Raw genomic sequence first — 19785 nt, forward strand, 5'->3', positions numbered from 1 at the left:
GCGAACATGCTTGAGGGGAAGGGGAGGGGCAGAGGGAGAGAGAGAGAATATTAAGCAGGCTCCACGCCCAGCACGGAGTCCTCCAAGTGGCTGGATCTCATCACCCTGAGATCATGACCTGAGCTGAAACCAAGAGTCCACCACTTTGCTTCACCGACTGAGCTGCCCAGGTGCCCTAAGGTTCGTTTTAAAATATGAATACCTAGGGGCGCCTGGGTGGCACAGCGGTTAAGCGTCTGCCTTCGGCTCAGGGCGTGATCCCGGCGTTATGGGATCGAGCCCCACATCAGGCTCCTCCGCTAGGAGCCTGCTTCTTCCTCTCCCACTTTCCCTGCTTGTATTCCCTCTCTCGCTAGCTATCTCTCTGTCGAATAAATAAATAAAATCTTTAAAAAAATATATGAATACCTAGTTTTCTAAACACTGTTTGTGTTTGAGAAGACTGTCTTTTCCCCACCAAATGCCTTAGTACCATTATAAGACAATCAATTAACTATGTATATGAGGAATTACTTCTGGAATGCCTCTTCTGTTTCATTGATCTATGTATTTACCCTTACAACAATAGCCCATGGCCTTGCTTACTGCTGTGATAAATCTTGAAATCATTTAGTGTAAGTCCTCCGGTTTTGTTTCTTTTATTTTTCAAGATTGTTTTGACTATTCTACTCTTTTGCATTTCCGTATAAGTTTTTAAACCATCTTGTCAATTTCTACTAAAATGTTTGCTGAGATTATGATGATTGAATTGAATCTGTAAGTTTGAAGAGAATGACATCTTAACAATATTTTGTCATTTCATCCACAAACCTGGTGTGTCTTTCCAGTTATTTAGTTATTTCATTTCTTCTCACAATGTCTTCCTCATTTTTGCTGAATTTATTTTGCAGTGAGGGAGAGGAGAGCAGCTGGCGGGCGCAGTCAGAAAGGGAGCAGTGAGTAGTGGCCACCAGGGCAGCGCCAGAGAGTGGGGCGGCCGGGAGATGGGCCAGCGATCTGGGTTGGTGCCCTTCTGCCTGTCCTCTTCCCGTCCTCAAGCCCCAAACCAGAGCAGTAAAAGGCTGCCCAACACCAATCACGATGGGGCGCAGGAGCCCTCAGAAAAAGAACAGCAAGAAGCAATTGAACATATCAATAAAGCACAAAATGCAATAGACAGACTTAATGCACAAGCCAGTGAGGAGATTTTGAAAGGAGAACAGAAACATAACAAACTCTCCTAACCATTTTCTCCACAGAGGTCGGAAATGATGGCCCGGATCCCACATTTTGGGGGTAACAACATTTGACGGCCATCAGCAAGTGTCTGCACTGCTTGGGGAGGATGATGATGAGGCGCTGCGTTGCCAAGAACTGAATTGACAGAATTTGAAGATATTAAATCTGGTTACAGCATAGATTTTTATTTTGGTGAAAACCCTTACTTTGAAAACAAAGTTCTTTCCAAAGGATTTCAATCTGAGTGTTGCTCCACCCTCAAAGCCCCCCGAAGTCAAGTGGAAATCTGGAAAGGATTTGACAAAACGTTCAAGTCAGGAGCAGAATAAAGCCAGCAGGAGGAGACAGCGTGGGGAGCCAGAGAGCTTCTTGTCCTGGTTTCCGGACTGCTCAGGGGCAGGCGCAAGTGAGTGAGGAGAGGCTGGCAGAGATGGTAACTGGCCAATCCATGACAGCACTCCATGGCTCCCGTCGTGGATGAGGAAGAGGAGGAAGGAGGAGAAGGTGACCATGTTGAAAAAGAATGGCAGATACTGATGAAGAAGGGGATGAGGATGAAGGTGAAGAAGATGAAGACGATGTGGAGGGGGAGGAAGGAGAGGAGCCTGAAGGAGAAGCTGAGTAATGGAACACATAGATTCCAGCCTTCCTTTTTACATTTTCTCTAATTGCTGGGAACAAGTTGCAGTCCTTCTCTCCACCCCCCTTTGTGCTCTATCACCCTGTTTTTTGAGGTCTCTTTTCACCCTTTTACACCAGTAAAGGTTCTCAACTATCTTGGGAGGAAAAAACCTTGAGCCGAACACATTGGGAAAAAAATCTCTACCCTTTCTGTTCCAAATTCATTTTCATCCCTTCCTGTCTCAACAAAAACTTTATGGAATGAACACCACCGTTGTCTGTAGGAGGAGAAATAAAAGAAAACCACCTTCTGCTCCCTTAGCTCGCCGGAAGCTGGAGGGTTCTAGGCCTCTATGTAGTAGTGCATAGAATTCTAGCTTTTTCCCTCCCATCTCTGTCTATGGGCTGAGAGATTACACTGTCCCCATGTGAATATGGATGCTTGACATTGACCAACATGTATCTGTCCACTTTCTGCTTATTAGTGATCATAGTTATTTTGGTAGATTCCTTAGGATTTTGCTACATAGACAAATCATACCATGTGTGAATAAAGTTTTAGCTCTTCCTTCCCCATCTTTATGCTTTTTAATTTCTTTTCCTCGGCTTATTGCACTGGACTTTTAATACAGTGTTAAGTAGAAATAGTGAGAGCAGACATCCTTGTTGTGTTCATTATCTCAGAAGAAAAATGTTCAACATTTCACTATGAAATATGATGCTAACTGTAGGTTTTTCATAGATGTTCTTCATCAGTTTGTTTAAGTTTGTTGAGTTTTTTTTAATATTGATTGTTGAATGTTGACAGATGCTTTTTCTACTTTTATTTGAACATTTGTATTTTCTCCTTTATTCTAGAATGTGTAATGTGAATTACACCAATTTTCAAATATTAATCAAATTTGAATTGAGGATATACCCCACTTAGTCATGATATATTATCATTTTTGTACATTGATAGATTTAGTTTGCTAATATTTTTAAACAATTTTTATTTATGTTAGTTAGGGATATTAGCCTTTTTTTTTCTTGTAATGTCCTTGTCATATTTTGGTATCAGTGCTCATGAAACAGATTGGAAAGTGTTCCCTCCTCCTCTATTTTCTGAAATAGTTTGTGTAAGATTGGTGTTATTTCTTCCTTAAACATTTGATAGAATTGAACTATAAAGCTGTCTGAGCCTAGAGTTTTCTTTGTGGGAGTGTTTTAAATGATAAGTTCGATGTCTTCATAGATACAGGGCTAGCTGTTCAGATTTTCCATTTCTTCTCGTGTCAGTTTTGCAAAGTTGTGTTTTCAAAGAATTTGCTCATTTTGGCTACATTGTTAAACTTACTGGAATACAGCTGTCCATAATATTCCCACATTATATTTAATATTTGTAAAATCTGTAGTGATATGTCCTCTTTCATTCCTGATATTGGCTATTTGTGTTTTCAGTTATTTTTTCTTACCAGTTTTGCTATCAATTGTACTAATGCTTTTAATTCTTCCTGCGGATTACTGTTTACCTTGATTGTTCTGTTATCAATTTTCATTATTTTACTATTTCCTTCTTCTGCATATTTTGAGCATAATTTTCTTTCTTTTTTTTTTTTTTTTTTTTAAAGATTTTATTTTATTTATTTGACAGAGAGACAGCCAGCGAGAGAGGGAACACAAGCAGGGGGAGTGGGAGAGGAAGAAGCAGGCTCATAGCAGAGGAGCCTGATGTGGGGCTCGATCCCACAACGCCAGGATCACGCCCTGAGCCGAAGGCAGACGCTTAACCGCTGTGCCACCCAGGCGCCCCTGAGCATAATTTTCTCTTCCTTTTTTACCTTAAGCTAAAAACTTAGATCATTAATTTTAAACATTTTTCCCATTCTTTTATAGAGCATTTAAAGTTATAAGTTTCCATCTAAACACTGCTTTAGCTGCATCCCAAAATGTTTTTTTTTTTTTTTAAATGATTTTTTATTATGTTAGTCACCATACAGTACATCCCCAGTTTCCGATGTAAGGCTCGATGATTCCATCCCAAAATGTTTTATCATTCATTTTGTAATATTACCTAATTTCACCTGTGGTTTCTTTTTTTTTTTTTTTTTTTAAGATTTTATTTATTTGTCAGAGAGAGAGAGAGCACAAGCAGGGGGAGCAGCCGGCAGAGGGAGAAGCAGACTCTCCGCTGAACAAGGAGCCCAATGCAGGACTCAATCCCAGGACCCTGGGATCATGTAGACACTTAACTGACTGAGCCACCTGTGGTTTGGACTGCAAGTGTGCTAATGAATTCTCTCACCTCCATTTATTTGAAAGTGACTTATTTCTCCTTCACTTTTGAAGAATACTTTGTAGATATAGAATTCTAGATTGATATCTCATTTAGCACTTTAAAGATATTGTTCATTGTTGGGGTGCCTGGGAAGCTCAGTCAGTTAAGCTTCCAGCGCTTGTTTTTGGCTCAGGTGATGATCTCATGGGTCAAGGGATCAAGGACCTTGTTGGGTTCTGGGCTCCATGCTCAGCAGGGAGTCTGCCTAAAGATTCTTTCCCTCTGCCCCTCCCCCCACTCACACTTTCTAAAATAAATGTCTAAATCTTAAAAAAAAAAAAAAAAAGATATCATCCATTGGCTTATATTTTTCCTGATGAAAACTTAGCCATCATTCTTACAGATGTTCCTTTGCAGGTAATAGGTCTTTTTTGTTTGGCTGTATTAAAGTTTTCCTTTATCTTTGTTTTTCAACAATTCAGTTATGATGGGCAGAGAGGTGGCTTCCTTCTTGACTCTGTGGGTTGTTTCTCATCAAATTTAGAAATTTTCAAGGATTATTTTTCCAAAAGATATTTTTCAGCCCCATCCATTCTCTCCTCTCCTTCATGGACTCAATTACATATATGTTAGGCAATTTGATATTGTCACTGAGGCTCTCTTCATTTTTTCTTCCATCTTTTTTCTCTTTGAGCTTCAGTTTGGATAACATAGGGGAAAAAAGTGTCACCTGAGTGTCTTTGATGAAGAGTGGAGAGTTGTAGGAACATGTGATAGGATGTATGAGCTAAGAAGGTATGAGCTAAGTTCATTAAACTGGGGGAGACAGCGAGGCCTGTTCTTCAAATTTCTCTCGGTGTTCCTGTCTTCAGAGATAAGGGTTCTCCTTTCCTCTGGGTATAGGGAGGGCATGTTGCACTTGGGGGTCTATGACCTGCTTCAGGGAAGGTCAGAGAGTCCTTCCTATATCTGCTGTTTCTCAGATTCCTTCAGCTTGAAATATTCAATATGCCAAAATGCTATGTTTTGGATAGCATGTCCTGAACTCTATCAATATTTTCTATTGATCTGTCTTCTAGTTAACTGATCCTTTCTTTGGCTCTTAAGCCCTTCTAGTGAATTTTTTAAGATATTTTGCTTTTCAGTTCTAGGCTTTCCATTTGGTTCTGTTCTTGGAGTTTCCATCTCTCTCCAGAATTTCCCCATTTCTTTATTAAATATATTCATCTTTTCCTGAAAATTATTTAACATATTTTTAAAAGATTTTATTCATTTATTTGAGAGAGAAAGCGTGCACACAAGCAGGGGGGAGGGGCAGAGGAAGAGGGAGAAGCAGACTCCCCGCTGAGCAGGGAGTCCCAATGCTGGACTCAATCCCAGGACCTGGGATCATGACCTGAGCCGAAGGCAGATGCTTAACTGACTGAGCCACCCAGGTGTTCCTATTTAACATTTATTTGTAATGATTAAAGTTCTTACCTATAAATATCAACACACGAGTTATGTGTTTATTGACTGTCTTGATGGTGGACTACATTTTCATACTTCATTGCATGCCTAATTTTTTTTTTAAAGTAAACTCTGCCCAACATGGGACTCAAACTCATAACCCTGAGATGAAAAGTCACGTGCTCTACAGAGCCAGCCAGGCACCCCTAGTAATTTTTTTCTTACTGGACACAGCATGTTGTCCTGTAGAGTCTGAATTCTATTATCCTCCTCTGAACACTGTTTTGTTCTAGGCAACTAAATTCCTAACAGATCACCTTGATAATGTGGGAGCTTAGTTTCAAGCTTTAGGCTTTGTTACGGTGGGTCTATTTTGGTTTTACATTTTGCCCTTAGTCCTAGGCTCGGTCCTTATGCCTGGAACGTGGCTGTTACTTCTACAGTATGGCCCTTCCAAGTTTCAAAGAAAAGCTTGAAGGGCTTATCAAAACCCTTTAACTGGGCAGAACTTGAACTCCAAACTCTCTCCCTAGCACCAGGCAGCTGCCGGCATCTGTAGCCAGCTCTTTCACCTTTCCACTGTTGTTTTCCCCTGGGCTCATGAGATACTTGCCCCATGCAAACACAATTTAGGACTTGGCCAGGGGCGCCTCAGTGGCTCAGTCATTAAGCGTCTGCCTTCGGCTCAGGGTGTGATCCCAGAGTCCTGCTCCCTGCTCCACTGGGAGCCTGCTTCTTCCTCTCCTACTCCCCCTGCTTGTGTTCCCTCTCTCGCTGGCTGGCTGTGTCCAATAAATGAATAAAATCTTAAAAAAATAAAAAAAAGTACTTGGCCAAGATTTCGAAGGCTATTAAGTGTGCAGATTTAGTGGTTGTGTCTCCTGTATTTTTCAGGAAAATTTCCAGACTCAAACTCCAAACTGGCTCCTCAGGGCAGTAAGACCCCTTTCTGCTTAAACTCTGAGGATTCGACCCTAACTGGGGGATACCATCAAGGGGAAAAGAAAGCTGATTTAAGATGGATCAGTACTCCTGTCTTCTTTCAAGGATGACAGACATCTGCTCCAGTTTCTATCTGGTATTTGTCCAACATCTTTAAAAGTTGATTTATATTTTGTACAGTTTATAACTGTTATCAACAGGAGGGTTAGTCTGTTTTAAGCCACTCCATCATTACCAGGACCAAACTCCCTGACTTAACTGAATTTTAAATGCAAATACATCCTATCTAATGCATTAGTGAACACATATAATTCTATCACGAAAGTTGTGCTTAAAAATTTTAGTAATTTTACCTCAATGTAATTGGTTTCCCTTGTAATCCATATTTTTAAAAACATTTTATTAAGTAATCTCTACACCCAACATGGGGCTCAAACTCATAACCCTGAGATTGAGTCACATGCTCCTGACTGAGCCAGCCTGGTGCCCCTGTACACCTTTTAAATAATCTTGAGAGTATTATTCTGAGAGGTTCAAAGGCTTTACCAGATCCACTATACACAAACGTTAAGAACTTTAAAAATGTATATCAAGAACTCCTGGCCTATATTCTCTCCTATCACAGCTTTCCCTGCAGTTGGGGGAAGGAGTTTCTCCAAAGTTCCTTCATTCATCACTTACTGAGTACCTACTATATGTCAGGCACTGCCCTAGACCCACAAGACAGAACAATGAACAAAACCAAGCCCCTCTACTCAGAGGTTGGCAGGGACATATGTATTCTTTTCACATTTCCATGTGGAGGGACCAGTAATAGAGGAACTCTCCAGGCCTTTACCCTCAGTTGCTGGGTTACCTGACCTGAGGGGGACAGCCACTGACGCACATCTATTAATTGGAGAGAATGAGTCTGTTGAAAGGATCTAATCCCAGGGCTGTTTGTTCTTTTCTTTCCCTCTCCACCTCAGCCCAGTATCACAAAGCCACCTCTCTACTATGTCTGCCCATTTTCTAAGGGTGGAGAAGGAACTTTCAGGATGGAAGGAGGGATCATCTATCAGATGGCTGCAGGGAAGCAGGTGGACAGAAGCCACAATGCCTGGGGAAAAGGAGCAGGAGGCTCGAGTGTGGTCCTTCTCACAGTCTGACAATGAAGGGAAGTGGGAGTAAATGGGTGGGGAGGTCAGGTCAAGGGACAATCTTTTTAAATTTATTTGACAGAGAGAGCACAAGCAGGGGGAGCAGTAGACAGAGGGAGGAGAAGCAGGCTCCCTGCCGAGCAGAGAGCCCTATGTGGGACTCAATCCCAGGACCCTGAGATCATGACCTGAGCCAAAGGCAGACACTTAATGGACTAAACTACCCAGGCGCCCCAGGGGACAATTTTTTTTTAAATGAGAAGTTTTGGCACTTTTTTAGGCTGAGGGGAGACAGAGATACAGCTACAAAAGAGATCATTAGTAACCAAGCACGGAAAAATGGGATAACTCAGAGAGGGCACAAGACAAGCACTCAATAAAATGGAGTTGTCTGTGGATTCTGCAGCATTTCTCAAAGTGTGCTGAGTGGACTTTTTGCAGATTCTCAAGCCCCAGCACTTAACCCAGGGGGTAAGTTTGAAGTTAAAAACACATTGGCCTGAAACGAAGCCTCAGGTTTCCACATCCTTGTGAATGTGCTGCCACCTGCTGGAAGAATGGCAGAAACGGCGACGACCATTTGCTAAAGGGAACCACTTTTCTAAAATGGCTGCAAAATCTTCACTCAATCCACCGAATTCAAAACCAGACAGCCTTCAGGAAGGCGTAGCATTAAGACATTTATTTGCAGGAGTCCAGTCCCTAAATAGAAACCTGAATGCTCCTCTTTGGCCTTCCAGGGCTACCAACAACCCTGCAACCTCCTCTCCATTCCACCCAAGTCAGACCACCACCTCTGGAACAACCAGTAAAACAGGGCTGGACGGTCACTCTTCCTTCATGGTGATGTGCCACATAGCAGAAAGTGAGCAAGAACCTCAATTTTCTGCCCACAGGTTTAGAGAGGCTGAGGTAAATGCCTGGCACACCCCAGGCACAGTATCAGGAGCATTTGCCTTTATTACGAGTATATATAGGTGGCTCAGTGGGTTAAGTGTCTGACTTCGGCTCAGGTCGTGATCTCGGGGTCCTGGGATCAAGCCCCAGATGGGCTCTCTGCTCAGCAGGGAGTCAGCTTCCCCCTCTCCCTCTGCTGCATTCTCTCAAATTAAGAAGTATATGTTTAAGAGCAATTCTAATGAAGTAGGTTTCCCTTCCCTCCAGCAAGGAACCCACAAACACCCCACATCTGGAGTGGTCAAATCCTATTGAACATCATTTGAGGAGTACTTGAGCACTGGCTGTGCTGGGCCTGGGCCAACAGCAACCCTAATTCACGTTCCTAATGGCCAAAGACCTTATTATCAGGTTTCCTTAAACCTGCAAGCTTGCCAGATAGAGTAGGCAACGAGGGCAGGTACCTATATAAGAAAAAGGCTGGAGGGTCACGAAAGCCCTACTCATCCTTTGCTGGGTCTCAAGAGATCCTAACACGAACCTCGCAGGCCTTCTTCCATGTTCAGTGGTGGGGCATTCACCTGCCACTGATACAAATTTTGAACACCATTCACCTTTGCTGTAATTTAAGAGCTAACGGACTTAACCCACAGTATTCCCGATGTGCTCCAATTCAAACTTTTTAATCTAGAGAACAGGATGAAAAGGTTTTTTAGGTTCGACTGGTCAAAGAACAGTCCCCTGCTGGCTTGAGCTCTCTCCACAGCAGCACCAAACTCCCACTGACACGCTCACCCTCCAAGGACGCCATCTGTCTCCACACAGTACTTTCAACAGGACTGGTTTAAGTCACAGATAAGACACGGAGCTTAGAGACAAACTAAACTGTCCATTTCCTTTATACTGCCCTCTAAGCCTAATGAATTCTACCAGTGTGTGTGTGCGCGCGCACGTGTATTTAAGATTTTTTAAGCAATTTCTACACCCAATGTGGGGCTCAAACTCACAACCCCAAGACCAAGAGTTGCATACTCTAACTAGCCAAGTGCCCCTTTTACATTTTGACTAGTCTTATTAGAACAGGTGGTTAGAAGGGCGCCTGGGTGGCGCAGTTGTTAAGCGTCTGCCTTTGGCTCAGGGCGTGATCCTGGCGTTCTGGGATCGAGCCCATCAGGCTCCTGCGCTAGGAGCCTGCTTCTTCCTCTCCCACTCCCCCTGCTTGTGCTCCCTCTCGCTGGCTGTCTCTGTCAAATAAATAAAAATCTTAAAAAAAACCAAAACAGGTGGTTAGAGTCCACGGGTGTTTGGCTTTGGATGGCTAGGTTAAAAAACTACTCTGTATCATCTGGTGAACTGTTTGGTAATCTTGTTAATCCCTTAGCATAGACCTTTCATATGGTCCTTAACTTTTATTAGAGGCAGAGGGAACAAGGAATACTTAAATGAGGGAGCACTGAACATAGTCTAATACCAAAGCCCTTTCTCATTGGTTTAACCTAAGGTTATTGGAGAACTTACAAAAAATACGAGGTCCACCTACTGGACTGGTAGTTTCCTCCCCAGGCTCACAGTCCCAAAGCCCCCACCGGTCCAGTCATCTGGCAAAAATTAATACTACTGAGTCATTGCCAATTCCAGGGTCCACGCTCTTAGCTGCATGCCTCAAGAGGCCTGACCAATGTGCTTCTGGCCCCTCTCCAGAACTTCTTCAGGATACCTGATATCCTCAGGCCTGCTACAAGCAGGATAAGACACTGCAGATTTCCAACAAGCCTTTCATGTCACCTTACCCGCCATTTCATCAAAACTTGGAGCCTGGATACCTGAAACCGATTTATCAAGCATTTCCAGGAGGGGTGGCGGGGTGGATCTGGAGTGGCAGAGCCAGCTTTGCCATGCTCCACCTTCAATGATAGTCCAGGAGAAACACTCTAGGAAGTACAAGTCTGGCACCAGAGTTTAGGACTTTTAATTTGTCCCAAAGTTGCTGAAGCAAAAATCATGATAAAACATTCTGCTTTCCTTTACACCCCCCAACGCAAAAAACAAAAACAAAAACTATTTGTAGGAAAAAAATGGTTTTGTACATGGGAAGAAACAATATAAATTCAAAACTTACAGATAAGGATTAGCTCTATCACTCATCTCTTTAAAAAGTTTATATGAATATCCAGTCAAAACCAACAGGGTATCGCCCTTGAAATGTTATCTATACGAATTTCCAAGTAGACCACAGGACTTTACTGTCTTGGAATGTCCTCAGAAGGCTCTGTCATTGATCAGGTAACAGAGTAAAAACCTCAGAGTCCTTTTCTTTCAAACAGAAGAGGGAAAGACAGAGGGATGGAAGAAACTATTCAAACTTCGTCTTCTTTCCTTGTGGCTTGTGGTCTCCCCCTCCTCCTCTGCCTCCTCGGAAGCCTCCTCGCCCTACAGGAAGTCAAGACACAGTTAAATAATGAATGCAAAGCTGCCGGGAATCCTCCCCTCCCCAAAGTGATCAGTGAGACTTAAGAGATTGATACAGGGAACCCTGGGCACATTCTGAGTGCATGTGCCAGTGTCCAGTGCATACAAAAGGAAGCCCCCCAGCTTCCTTACCTCCAAAGCCTCCCCGGCCTCTGCCACCAAATCCGCCTCGGCCTCCTCTGCCACCACCTCGACCTCCAAAGCCACCTCGGCCTCCACCACGGCCTCCAAAGCCACCTTCACCCTTAGGCTTGGCCCAGTCCAAAGTAACTTTGTTTCCATCAATTTCACCATCTTCCATGGCCTCCTTGGCAGCTTTGGCATCTTCCTCACTGTTGAAGTCTACAAAACCAAACCTAAAATGCCAAATGAAATTGCCCATTATAGAACACATACTGAACAGGTGCCCAGATTAACCTCTCATGCTGGACACTGATCCCATAGGAAGTAGACTTGCTCAACTAAGAAAGACCCAAGTAATCGAGTAGCTACCTATAGAAGGTTGAAACTGGTTTTATTGACTGCATGAGCCCAGGAAATGTCTCACAAAACAGCAAAATACACCTCTGTGAAGACAGAAGGTAAAATAATGCTAACTGTGAATTGTCTCTTCTTCTCGTGCGAATCCATAAACTGCCACCAATCGACAGAAAGGAGCTCAATGAGAAGATTTGCTAGATGGGAGGTCTCCACTCAGCAGAAACTGAACATTCCCTGATCATCTTACCCTTTGGAGGACCCAGTCTCCCGGTCAGTGACTATCCTTGCCCGAACGGAGCCGTCGAACGACTCCTTTAATGTCTCTTCTGTGGTATCCTCAGACAGACCTTTGACGAACAAAGTTTTGGATGGCTCTACGAAAGAAAAATTGTACATTTTACCTAAAGCCACAATTCATAATAACCAGATGCTGGCTTTCAATAATGTCCAGTATTAGACCACTGGCCAAAAATGCTCATCTTAGCAGACGCTTAGCCTGTCACATAAAAGCTGTTTGAAAACAACCAGGTAAAAGCAACTTAGCAAACTAGTGCTGAATTAAAACAAAAGGTATAGATCAACCACCATTTTAGATCAACCACCATTTTAAGCTTACACTGATTGTACCAGAGTAGCTGAGATCCTGTCTCAGATCCTTTATGGAAAGCAGAAGCAAGGCAAACAAGACAGACAGCAATCCCTAAGCACACAGCTTTCACAAAACTGCACAGGCAGTAACCGGGGGCAGAAGTGCTGCTCGGAGAAGACATAACTGGATCAGAACTTGACTATCTAGAGGAATTTTCTTGCGATTTCATCAATTATTTTCTCAGATAATCAGTCATCATATCCAGTATCCTTCACTCAGCAACAAGAGGTAAACAAAAATGTTCATCTCCAAACTGGATAAAAAAAACCCTGATGCAGCAATGCACTGAGGAGTGCTGACCCACACCACCACACCCTATTAATGTAACTCACGGCTTCTTGCATTAGGTGATCCTCTGGGTCCCTGCAACTCCAGTCTGATTGCTCTGCCCTCAATTTCCCTTTTATTACAGGAATTTAAAGCTTCCTTAGCATCTTCAAATGAAGCAAATTCTATAAATGCATACCTGAGGACGAACAACCAATACTTAAAGTAAGTTACCAAGCACATTGTTCCTATGCTGTTATCTAATGCCACCAGGCCTTTTACCTCAAGGAGATACTTAAATGATGCTCTTTATACACATTTGTGGAACTACAATGATTCAGCGTCCTGTAACATCAGGAAAAAATAATTTTACCCCCCCTTTTAGATCTATGCAAGACATTCTTAGAGCCCATAACTGATAACCTAAAGATACTAGTTATTTTACCCTTTCGATTTGCCATTTTGGTTCTGGGGCACTTTAATAAAAGTTGCCTTCTCAAATACTTCCTGAAGGGTTTCTTCTGTTGCATTGTAAGAGAGGTTGCTTAAAACCAGTGTTTTTGATTCACCTACAAAAAAAAAAAAAAGAAGAAGAAAAAGCCAAATGAAGACTCTGAAGCAATGGTCCTCAAGTTTAGTCACAGCTACCTTACTCAAGAACTTCAACACCCAGGAAAAGTTAACATGCCAACGTTGATGCAGGAGGACTCCTACCTGTCACTATTTGTCATGCACTGTTTCATTCCTGTTACCTAGAGATGTAAGAGCTACCCATCTACATCTTCCTAAAACAGTCTAATTAAAAAATGCACACCAATTAAGTAAAAACCATACACACAAAGGAAGCTAATTTGTCTATGTTCTAATGCAAAATGACTTTGTATAGCTCTCACTCAAGACACTGAGTTGTTATTACAAATAGAAGTATAACTTGTGTGATGTAATTTATTAGTTAACTTAAAGTACAAAGATGCAAAGATTTCAACCCATCAATCCTGGAATTCTATAAATTCTTACCACTCCAAGTGCTATTCTTTCCACCTCTATAGTCTTGACTTTGGCCCTTCTCTCCGGTATAGTACAGGGAAATAGACCGCCCATCTATCTCTGTTCCCTGCTTTTCTTCCAAGGTTTTTTCTGCATCAGCTTCTGTCTTAAATTCAATATAAGCAATCCTGCAACAAACAGTGGGGGGAAAAACATGAAAAACTGGTTTTTAAAAATCATATTCTTTTAACACAAATGTTTTAATCTCAGCAACAGAACCTTGTTTCAAACTGAGTACAATAAAAATGTTCTCTGTTTCAAACAAGCTGAAATGTTCTGGTTTTCTGCCATGTTCCACGTTTCAATTAAAACTTTCCTCCCATTCTACACAAGACTGCCAAGTACACCTAGAAAATTTGCTCACGGTAACCCCAACCTCACTGCATAACTACTATTATTTACAAAGCTAGGCACATTTCACAGTACTTTATACATATTAGCTTGCCTTTTAAAATCATGCTATGGGTTAAGTATATTATCCCCACTGTACAAACAAGAAATAGGGGCACTGATTAAACGTTAATTTGCCCAAAATCACACACCTTGGAAAGTGAGATCAAAATTTCTTTTACAAAATCAGGGGAATGCATTAATTTTAATAAAACTCAACATTCCACAGACACAAAACATACCCTTTACTCTTTCCATCCTTGCTGACTAATCTGATCTCCACAGCATCTTCAAATACTTCTTTTAATTCATCCTGAGTAACTTTGTAAGGCAGATTTTTAGCCAAAAGTGTTCTTGCATCTCGATCTAGATAAAAAAGATAAAACTGGAAACGTATGGCCTAAAAGACACTTCCCTCACCCACCAAGATCAACTAATGGAAAAATTCTGTTCAACAAATAATTTGAGATCCTGCAATATACAAGGCACTCTGCTAGTATGGAGAGGCAGCAGTGGCAAAAACACAAGATACTGTCGTAACTGAAATCAAACTATGTGCTGAATACTTAGAACAGAGCTCAAACTGCAATTAAAATGCTCAATATTTTTTGAATTAAAAAATTATGAACGAACATTTTGAAACACGGCAAGTGAATAGAGAGAAGGTAAAGGACAGAAAAAGAGTAGGTGGGATCTAATCTAGTTCCAGTGAGGAAAAGACCCCTCTAATATTAACCAATTCTTTTTTTAACAAAGTCTATCTATTCTTGCTTACCTGACTTGGGAATCTGTAACACCAGCAAGCAGTGGATTTAACAGTTAAACTCATTTAATCCTCACATTATAAGGAAACCAAAGGAAAAAAAGCTAAACTATTAGGTCTGGCCACTTAGCTCCCAACTAGATACATATCCATTAACAAGTTAAGGAGTAGTATCACAATTACCTGAAGGCTTACATACCTTTCTTACTGTCTTTTCCCTTTGGTTTTTCTAGTTTAATTTCATTGCCAAAGACTTTTAAACCAGTGAGTTCCAAAGCTTTTTCCAGGTCTTCAGCAGATTCAAAATCCACATAGCCAAACTTCCTTTAAGGCGATTAAGATGAAAAAGGTGGTTAAATAACGAGCGGGGGGAAATCCCACAAAAGCATGAGCTACAGAACACATACTGCGCAAGCAATAACACTAATGTGAGGATGCGAACAAGGATTAGGTAAAAAAGCACCTACAGTATTTACCGAAGTCAAGGCTCTGTAAACTGCTGCTACATAGCAAGGTGGAAACACAGGGAAATGATGCAAGTTTACCTCTGAGGTCTTATTAGCCACACTGCTCATGACAATATTAACTGACAAAATAACCTGTGGTAGGCACTAAGAAAATCCTATCTAAATGCATTAACTATTACAGCTCCTCAGATCCAACTTTTATTTTTTAAAAGATTTTATTTATTTGAGAGCAAGCATGGGGGGGAGGGGCAGAGAGAGAAGCAGACTCCCCACTGACGAGGGAGCCTGATGTGGGGCTTGATCCCAGGACCCTGGGATCATGACCTGAGCCAAAGGCAGAGGCTTAACCGACTGAGCCACTCAGCCAAATCCAGTATTTTTAGATCTTTCTAGAATCATAAGCATCAAATCTCATAACTTATTAAAAATCTAGTACTATTAACAAAATCTAAAGGAGATTTTGGAAACCTCAATTTGGGATTTTATATTTTGATAATCTAATAACTTAATTCATTAATGTCTAATATTTGAAGACTTGCAAACCCAGAAGGAATGTGCAGAACTTCCTCATACTCACCTAGACACACCAATTCTGACATCCACAACAGCGAGATCATTTTTAGCAAAAAGGTCACTGATGCCTGTTTTTAATTCAGGAGCAGATTTGCTGAAGTTCAGGTTTCCAACAAAAAGATTGAATGATGTAGTTGGCTCCGTAGCTGTGCAAAATATAAATGCAAATTAGTCTATTTGTAAAGTATGGCCTGAACTTTAAACTTCCCCTATGCCGTTTCTACACAGAGCACATCAGACATCACAGTATCACATCAGGTTTCAGTATTAAGTCCCTTTGTTGTTCATCACTTGTGCTATTAGGCTCCTAACCCTCCCCAATCCCCCATTCCTCAAGTCACCTTCTACTTTCTGTTTCTTGGCTTCAGGCGCTGCCTTCTGTTTGGCCATTTCCTTCTTTCGTTTTCCAGGTGCTTCTTTAACAGGCTCTGGACAAGAGGTCAAACAATCTGGTTACCAGTGAGTAGCCACACATAATAAAGTGCCTCCCCCCCCCCTTTTTTTTTAAAGTAACCTCTGTGCCCAACGTGTGGCTTAAACTCATGATCCCATGATCAAGAGTTGCATGCTCGGGGCGCCTGGGTGGCGCAGCAGTTAAGCGTCTGCCTTCGGCTCAGGGCGTGATCCCGGCGTTATGGGATCGATCCCCACGTCAGGCTCCTCCACTATGAGCCTGCTTCTTCCTCTCCCACTCCCCCTGCTTGTGTTCCCTCTCTCGCTGGCTGTCTCTATCTCTGTCAAATAAATAAATAAATAAAACCTTAAAAAAAAAAAAAAAAAGAGTTGCATGCTCTACGAAATGAGCCCACCAAACGCCCCTTGAAGTGTCTCCTTTAAATAAAATTTCTGGCAGTGTATTTCAGAATCTAACTTGATTACCTTCCTCTTCTTCCTCCTCCTCCTCCTCCTCCTCATCATCCTCCTCGTCCTCCTCATCTTCCTCCTCGTCCTCCTCATCATCCTCATCCTCATCATCATCCTCGTCATCTTCGTCCTCAGCTGTGCTCTTGGGCTTCACAGCAACAGCTTTTGCAGGGGCTTTCTTCCCTTTGGCTGGCGTAGTCTCCATAGCTTCTTCTTCAGAGTCTGAAAGTGATGCGACTTAGTCAAAAACTCAAGAGGATTCTACCAAAACCATTATTAGTTCCAGGAAAATCTAAAGGAAACATAATCCTATCAATACCATCATGCATAGCAAATTATGGAAGGGAGAAACAGATCAGTTGGAAGCAAAATCCGCCATTATGAAAAATACTCACAAAATGTGCCATTGTAAGCATTTTATCAGGGTAAGGCAATCATTTTGGGTAACTTAAGTCTAGTGTGCCACAAACACCCCCAGAAAATGCCTGGAATGGTTTTCATTTAACTCCCAGGTTGTCACAGACGGAATATGTAGCATTACTGCCAAAACCTCATCCCTAATGTATCTTACAAAGTAGCCCAAGAACTATGCAAGAACTCCTTACCATCTTCATCCTCATCTTCATCCTCCTCGTCGTCGTCTTCATCATCCTCCTCCTCCTCATCATCGTCATCATCTGAGGCAGGGGCAGCAGCAGCTGCTTTCATCACTGCTGGTTCGAATTCATCCTCATCTTCATCCTCATCCTCCTCGTCCTCCTCTTCACTGTCATCATCTTCTTCCTCGTCACTGTCTTCCTTCTTAGCATTCTTACCGTTCTTTGCTCCCTTGGCTGGGGTGGCTGCTCCTTTCTTACCAGGTGTTGCTACCAATGCCTTGCCTGGTGTGGCTCCCTTCTTGCCAGGTGTTGCTACTGCTTTGGCTGCTGCAACGGTCTTTTTGGCTGGTGTAGCCGCTGCCTTTTTGCCAGGGGTGACAACTGCTTTCTTGGCCGGTGTGGCAACTGTGACTTTTTTTGTTGGGGAAACCATCACCTTCTTTGCTGGAGTTGTGGTAGCCTTCTTGCCTTTTTTCTGAGGAATAATAACCTGAAGAATAAATAAAACCAAACATAAGGCTGTTTCCAAACCCAAAAAGACAGCCTTGGTCTCATGAATGAGTACTAAATTCTGGAAACTGGTTCTGGCTCCAGACCACATGTACTGCATGTATGTTAGCACGTTAAACTACAGGGCCATGACTTGGGTCCTTCCATGTGCCTGAAATCACAGCCTTCATCTTCAAGTACAACACTCAAGCATAAGGACCCTTCTTAACAGTTAAAATACCTCATACATTATAACCCCATCTTTAAAGCAACACAGCTTAACATGGACTCTGATAACGGACTGTTTGGACCCCACCTGCCACTGTGTGACAGCCTTACTCAAGGCTTTAAAAAATTTTAAGCCTCAACTTTTTTCCTCCTCTGTAAAGGATAATAGCACCAACCTCACATACTGTAAGAGATTATGAGTTGAGGTATGCAATTAGAAGTCTTGCATGTAAAAGGCTGGATGTGTTAAGTGCTACTAAATCATTTGGAGGTCCTACAGTGAGGGTGGTAAAATTCACCGAAGGCTCATTCTTAAAACCAGAAAATAAAATGAATATCAAATACACCAGTTAGCCCTTACAAAATTAATACAAAGAGTGAGCATCTTAAGCTTGATAAAAATCATTTATCTACATTTAAGTTACTTTTTGCTCACTGCTAGTTTTATTGGGTAACGTATTGTCAGTAAAACCCTGATTAAATTCTACACAAGAAATCTAAGCACAAATATAGCAGTTGTCTTTACAGTGAGCCAACAGTAACCAGTATCACAAAGCTTGTATACCATGGAATAGAGACTAAATCCTGCTTGGAGGCTGGGAAAATAATTACAATAATGACTATTATTACTACTGTGGTGAAGCTAACCTCAAACCTGAATACAATGTGCAGCAATGCCACTTACTTAACAGTTAACAGTCCAAACTGTTTATTCATCTAGCATGTTAACATACTCAAATTAGAAAAATGTCATGATTTAACACAACGTGTAACACAAAGCCCACACAGTGCTCCTGAAAAGGAGACTCCCAATCTTTTCTCTCAAATTCAAATACTTACCTATATCATCATGTCAATGAAGAGCTTGGAAAACAATCACTTCAGCAGGCCATGGATGAATGATTATAATCTTATTTTTGTCAGTACTTTCAAACATCCAGTACCACCTGTTTTAACTCCATTTCATAGCTGAATACACGTCTGCATTAAATCTCTGCATTAAGACGTATATAATTACCTCTTCTCCACTGCTCTCATCATCTTCATCTTCTGACATTTCCTCATCTTCACTGTCTTCTTCTACCTCCTTTGGGGGAGGAGCCATTTTCTTGGGGTCGCTTTGATTTTTACCAGCCTAAAACAGACATTTAGCACATTACATCTACAACATCTCAGACCATTCAATTCTGCCATCATTCTTCAGAGTGAAAAAGTTATCTCCCTTTCTTAAAATCCTTTCCTACTGCTAGATATACAAATTAACATGAAAACTATTATTGAGGTCAACGTTAAAAGAGAAAGTGCCAACCCCCACCCCATTATTCCTGTCAGGTTTTACAGAAACCCAAGGATGAAAAGGCAGCTACAACGAAATTATCTCCCTCCTCTTGCCTTCGTTAAGCACATCCGCTTTTAAAGCTATACTTGCAAATCAACCATTACCTCACGCATGAATTTAATAGACTACAACTGGCCAATTTTAACGGCCAACAATCCATAGCCCTTCACCGGGGGCGGGGAACTACAACTGGAAAAAAACCTTTGGTAAATTCTGACACCACATGCTACACTGTCGCCTGAATCCAAATTCGGGGGAGGATCTTTAAAACAACTTAAAAAGAAAAAAATAAGACCATCTTACCACCTCTGGTCTTCCCACTAAGTTCTTTCCCGTGGTAACAACCCCGCCCCTTCCAGACCCGGCGGGGCCACGTGGGGTTACCCCGCAGGTCACCATGTGCTCGCAGCACGGCAGAGAGAGCACGAGGCAGGGCCGCCTCCCGGAACCCAACCCGTGTCCGCCCGTCTGGCCGAAGCAGACACCCCGTAGGCCGCAGGGCCTCCATCTAAAGCAATCCCGCCGCTCCCCGCCTCAGCGCCAGGTCCCCTCCGTAGACGCCGGGACACACGCGGCGCGGCCCACGTGGCGGGCCGCGCGCTGGGGCACGTGCGTCAGGAGGCGGGGCCCCGCTTGGG

General features: G+C 42.3%; 1 protein-coding gene, 3 non-coding genes and 1 pseudogene across 4 annotated transcripts in view; 1 reads left to right on the top strand and 4 right to left on the bottom strand.

Annotated features, from left to right (window-relative positions):
* The first annotated feature begins 983 nt into the window (after positions 1–983).
* Positions 984–1843, top strand: LOC113247955 (protein SET-like; annotated as a pseudogene).
* Positions 1844–10476: 8633 nt separating this feature from the next.
* Positions 10477–19785, bottom strand: part of NCL (nucleolin) — a 41642-nt gene continuing 32333 nt past the window's right edge. The window contains exons 4-16 of the mRNA XM_026491711.4: positions 18827–18943; positions 17098–17581; positions 16508–16714; positions 15970–16056; positions 15633–15774; positions 14788–14912; positions 14068–14191; positions 13406–13563; positions 12834–12957; positions 12454–12587; positions 11720–11846; positions 11125–11348; positions 10477–10953 (exon numbers count right to left, since the gene is read on the bottom strand). Of these exons, the coding sequence (XP_026347496.2) occupies positions 10877–10953; positions 11125–11348; positions 11720–11846; positions 12454–12587; positions 12834–12957; positions 13406–13563; positions 14068–14191; positions 14788–14912; positions 15633–15774; positions 15970–16056; positions 16508–16714; positions 17098–17581; positions 18827–18943 (2130 nt within the window). The 3' untranslated portion in view covers positions 10477–10876. The remainder of the gene's footprint in view (positions 10954–11124; positions 11349–11719; positions 11847–12453; positions 12588–12833; positions 12958–13405; positions 13564–14067; positions 14192–14787; positions 14913–15632; positions 15775–15969; positions 16057–16507; positions 16715–17097; positions 17582–18826; positions 18944–19785) is intronic.
* On the bottom strand, positions 11529–11663 carry LOC113250982 (small nucleolar RNA SNORA75). Its single transcript, XR_003314295.1, has one exon. It is a non-coding gene; the product is annotated as a small nucleolar RNA SNORA75 (small nucleolar RNA).
* LOC113250915 (small nucleolar RNA SNORD20) lies at positions 12245–12325 on the bottom strand. The gene has a single exon (XR_003314250.1). It is a non-coding gene; the product is annotated as a small nucleolar RNA SNORD20 (small nucleolar RNA).
* Positions 15858–15926, bottom strand: LOC113250913 (small nucleolar RNA SNORD82). Its single transcript, XR_003314249.1, has one exon. It is a non-coding gene; the product is annotated as a small nucleolar RNA SNORD82 (small nucleolar RNA).

Source organism: Ursus arctos, unplaced genomic scaffold (genome assembly GCF_023065955.2).
Source record: "Ursus arctos isolate Adak ecotype North America unplaced genomic scaffold, UrsArc2.0 scaffold_1, whole genome shotgun sequence".
Classification (NCBI taxonomy): domain Eukaryota; kingdom Metazoa; phylum Chordata; class Mammalia; order Carnivora; family Ursidae; genus Ursus; species Ursus arctos.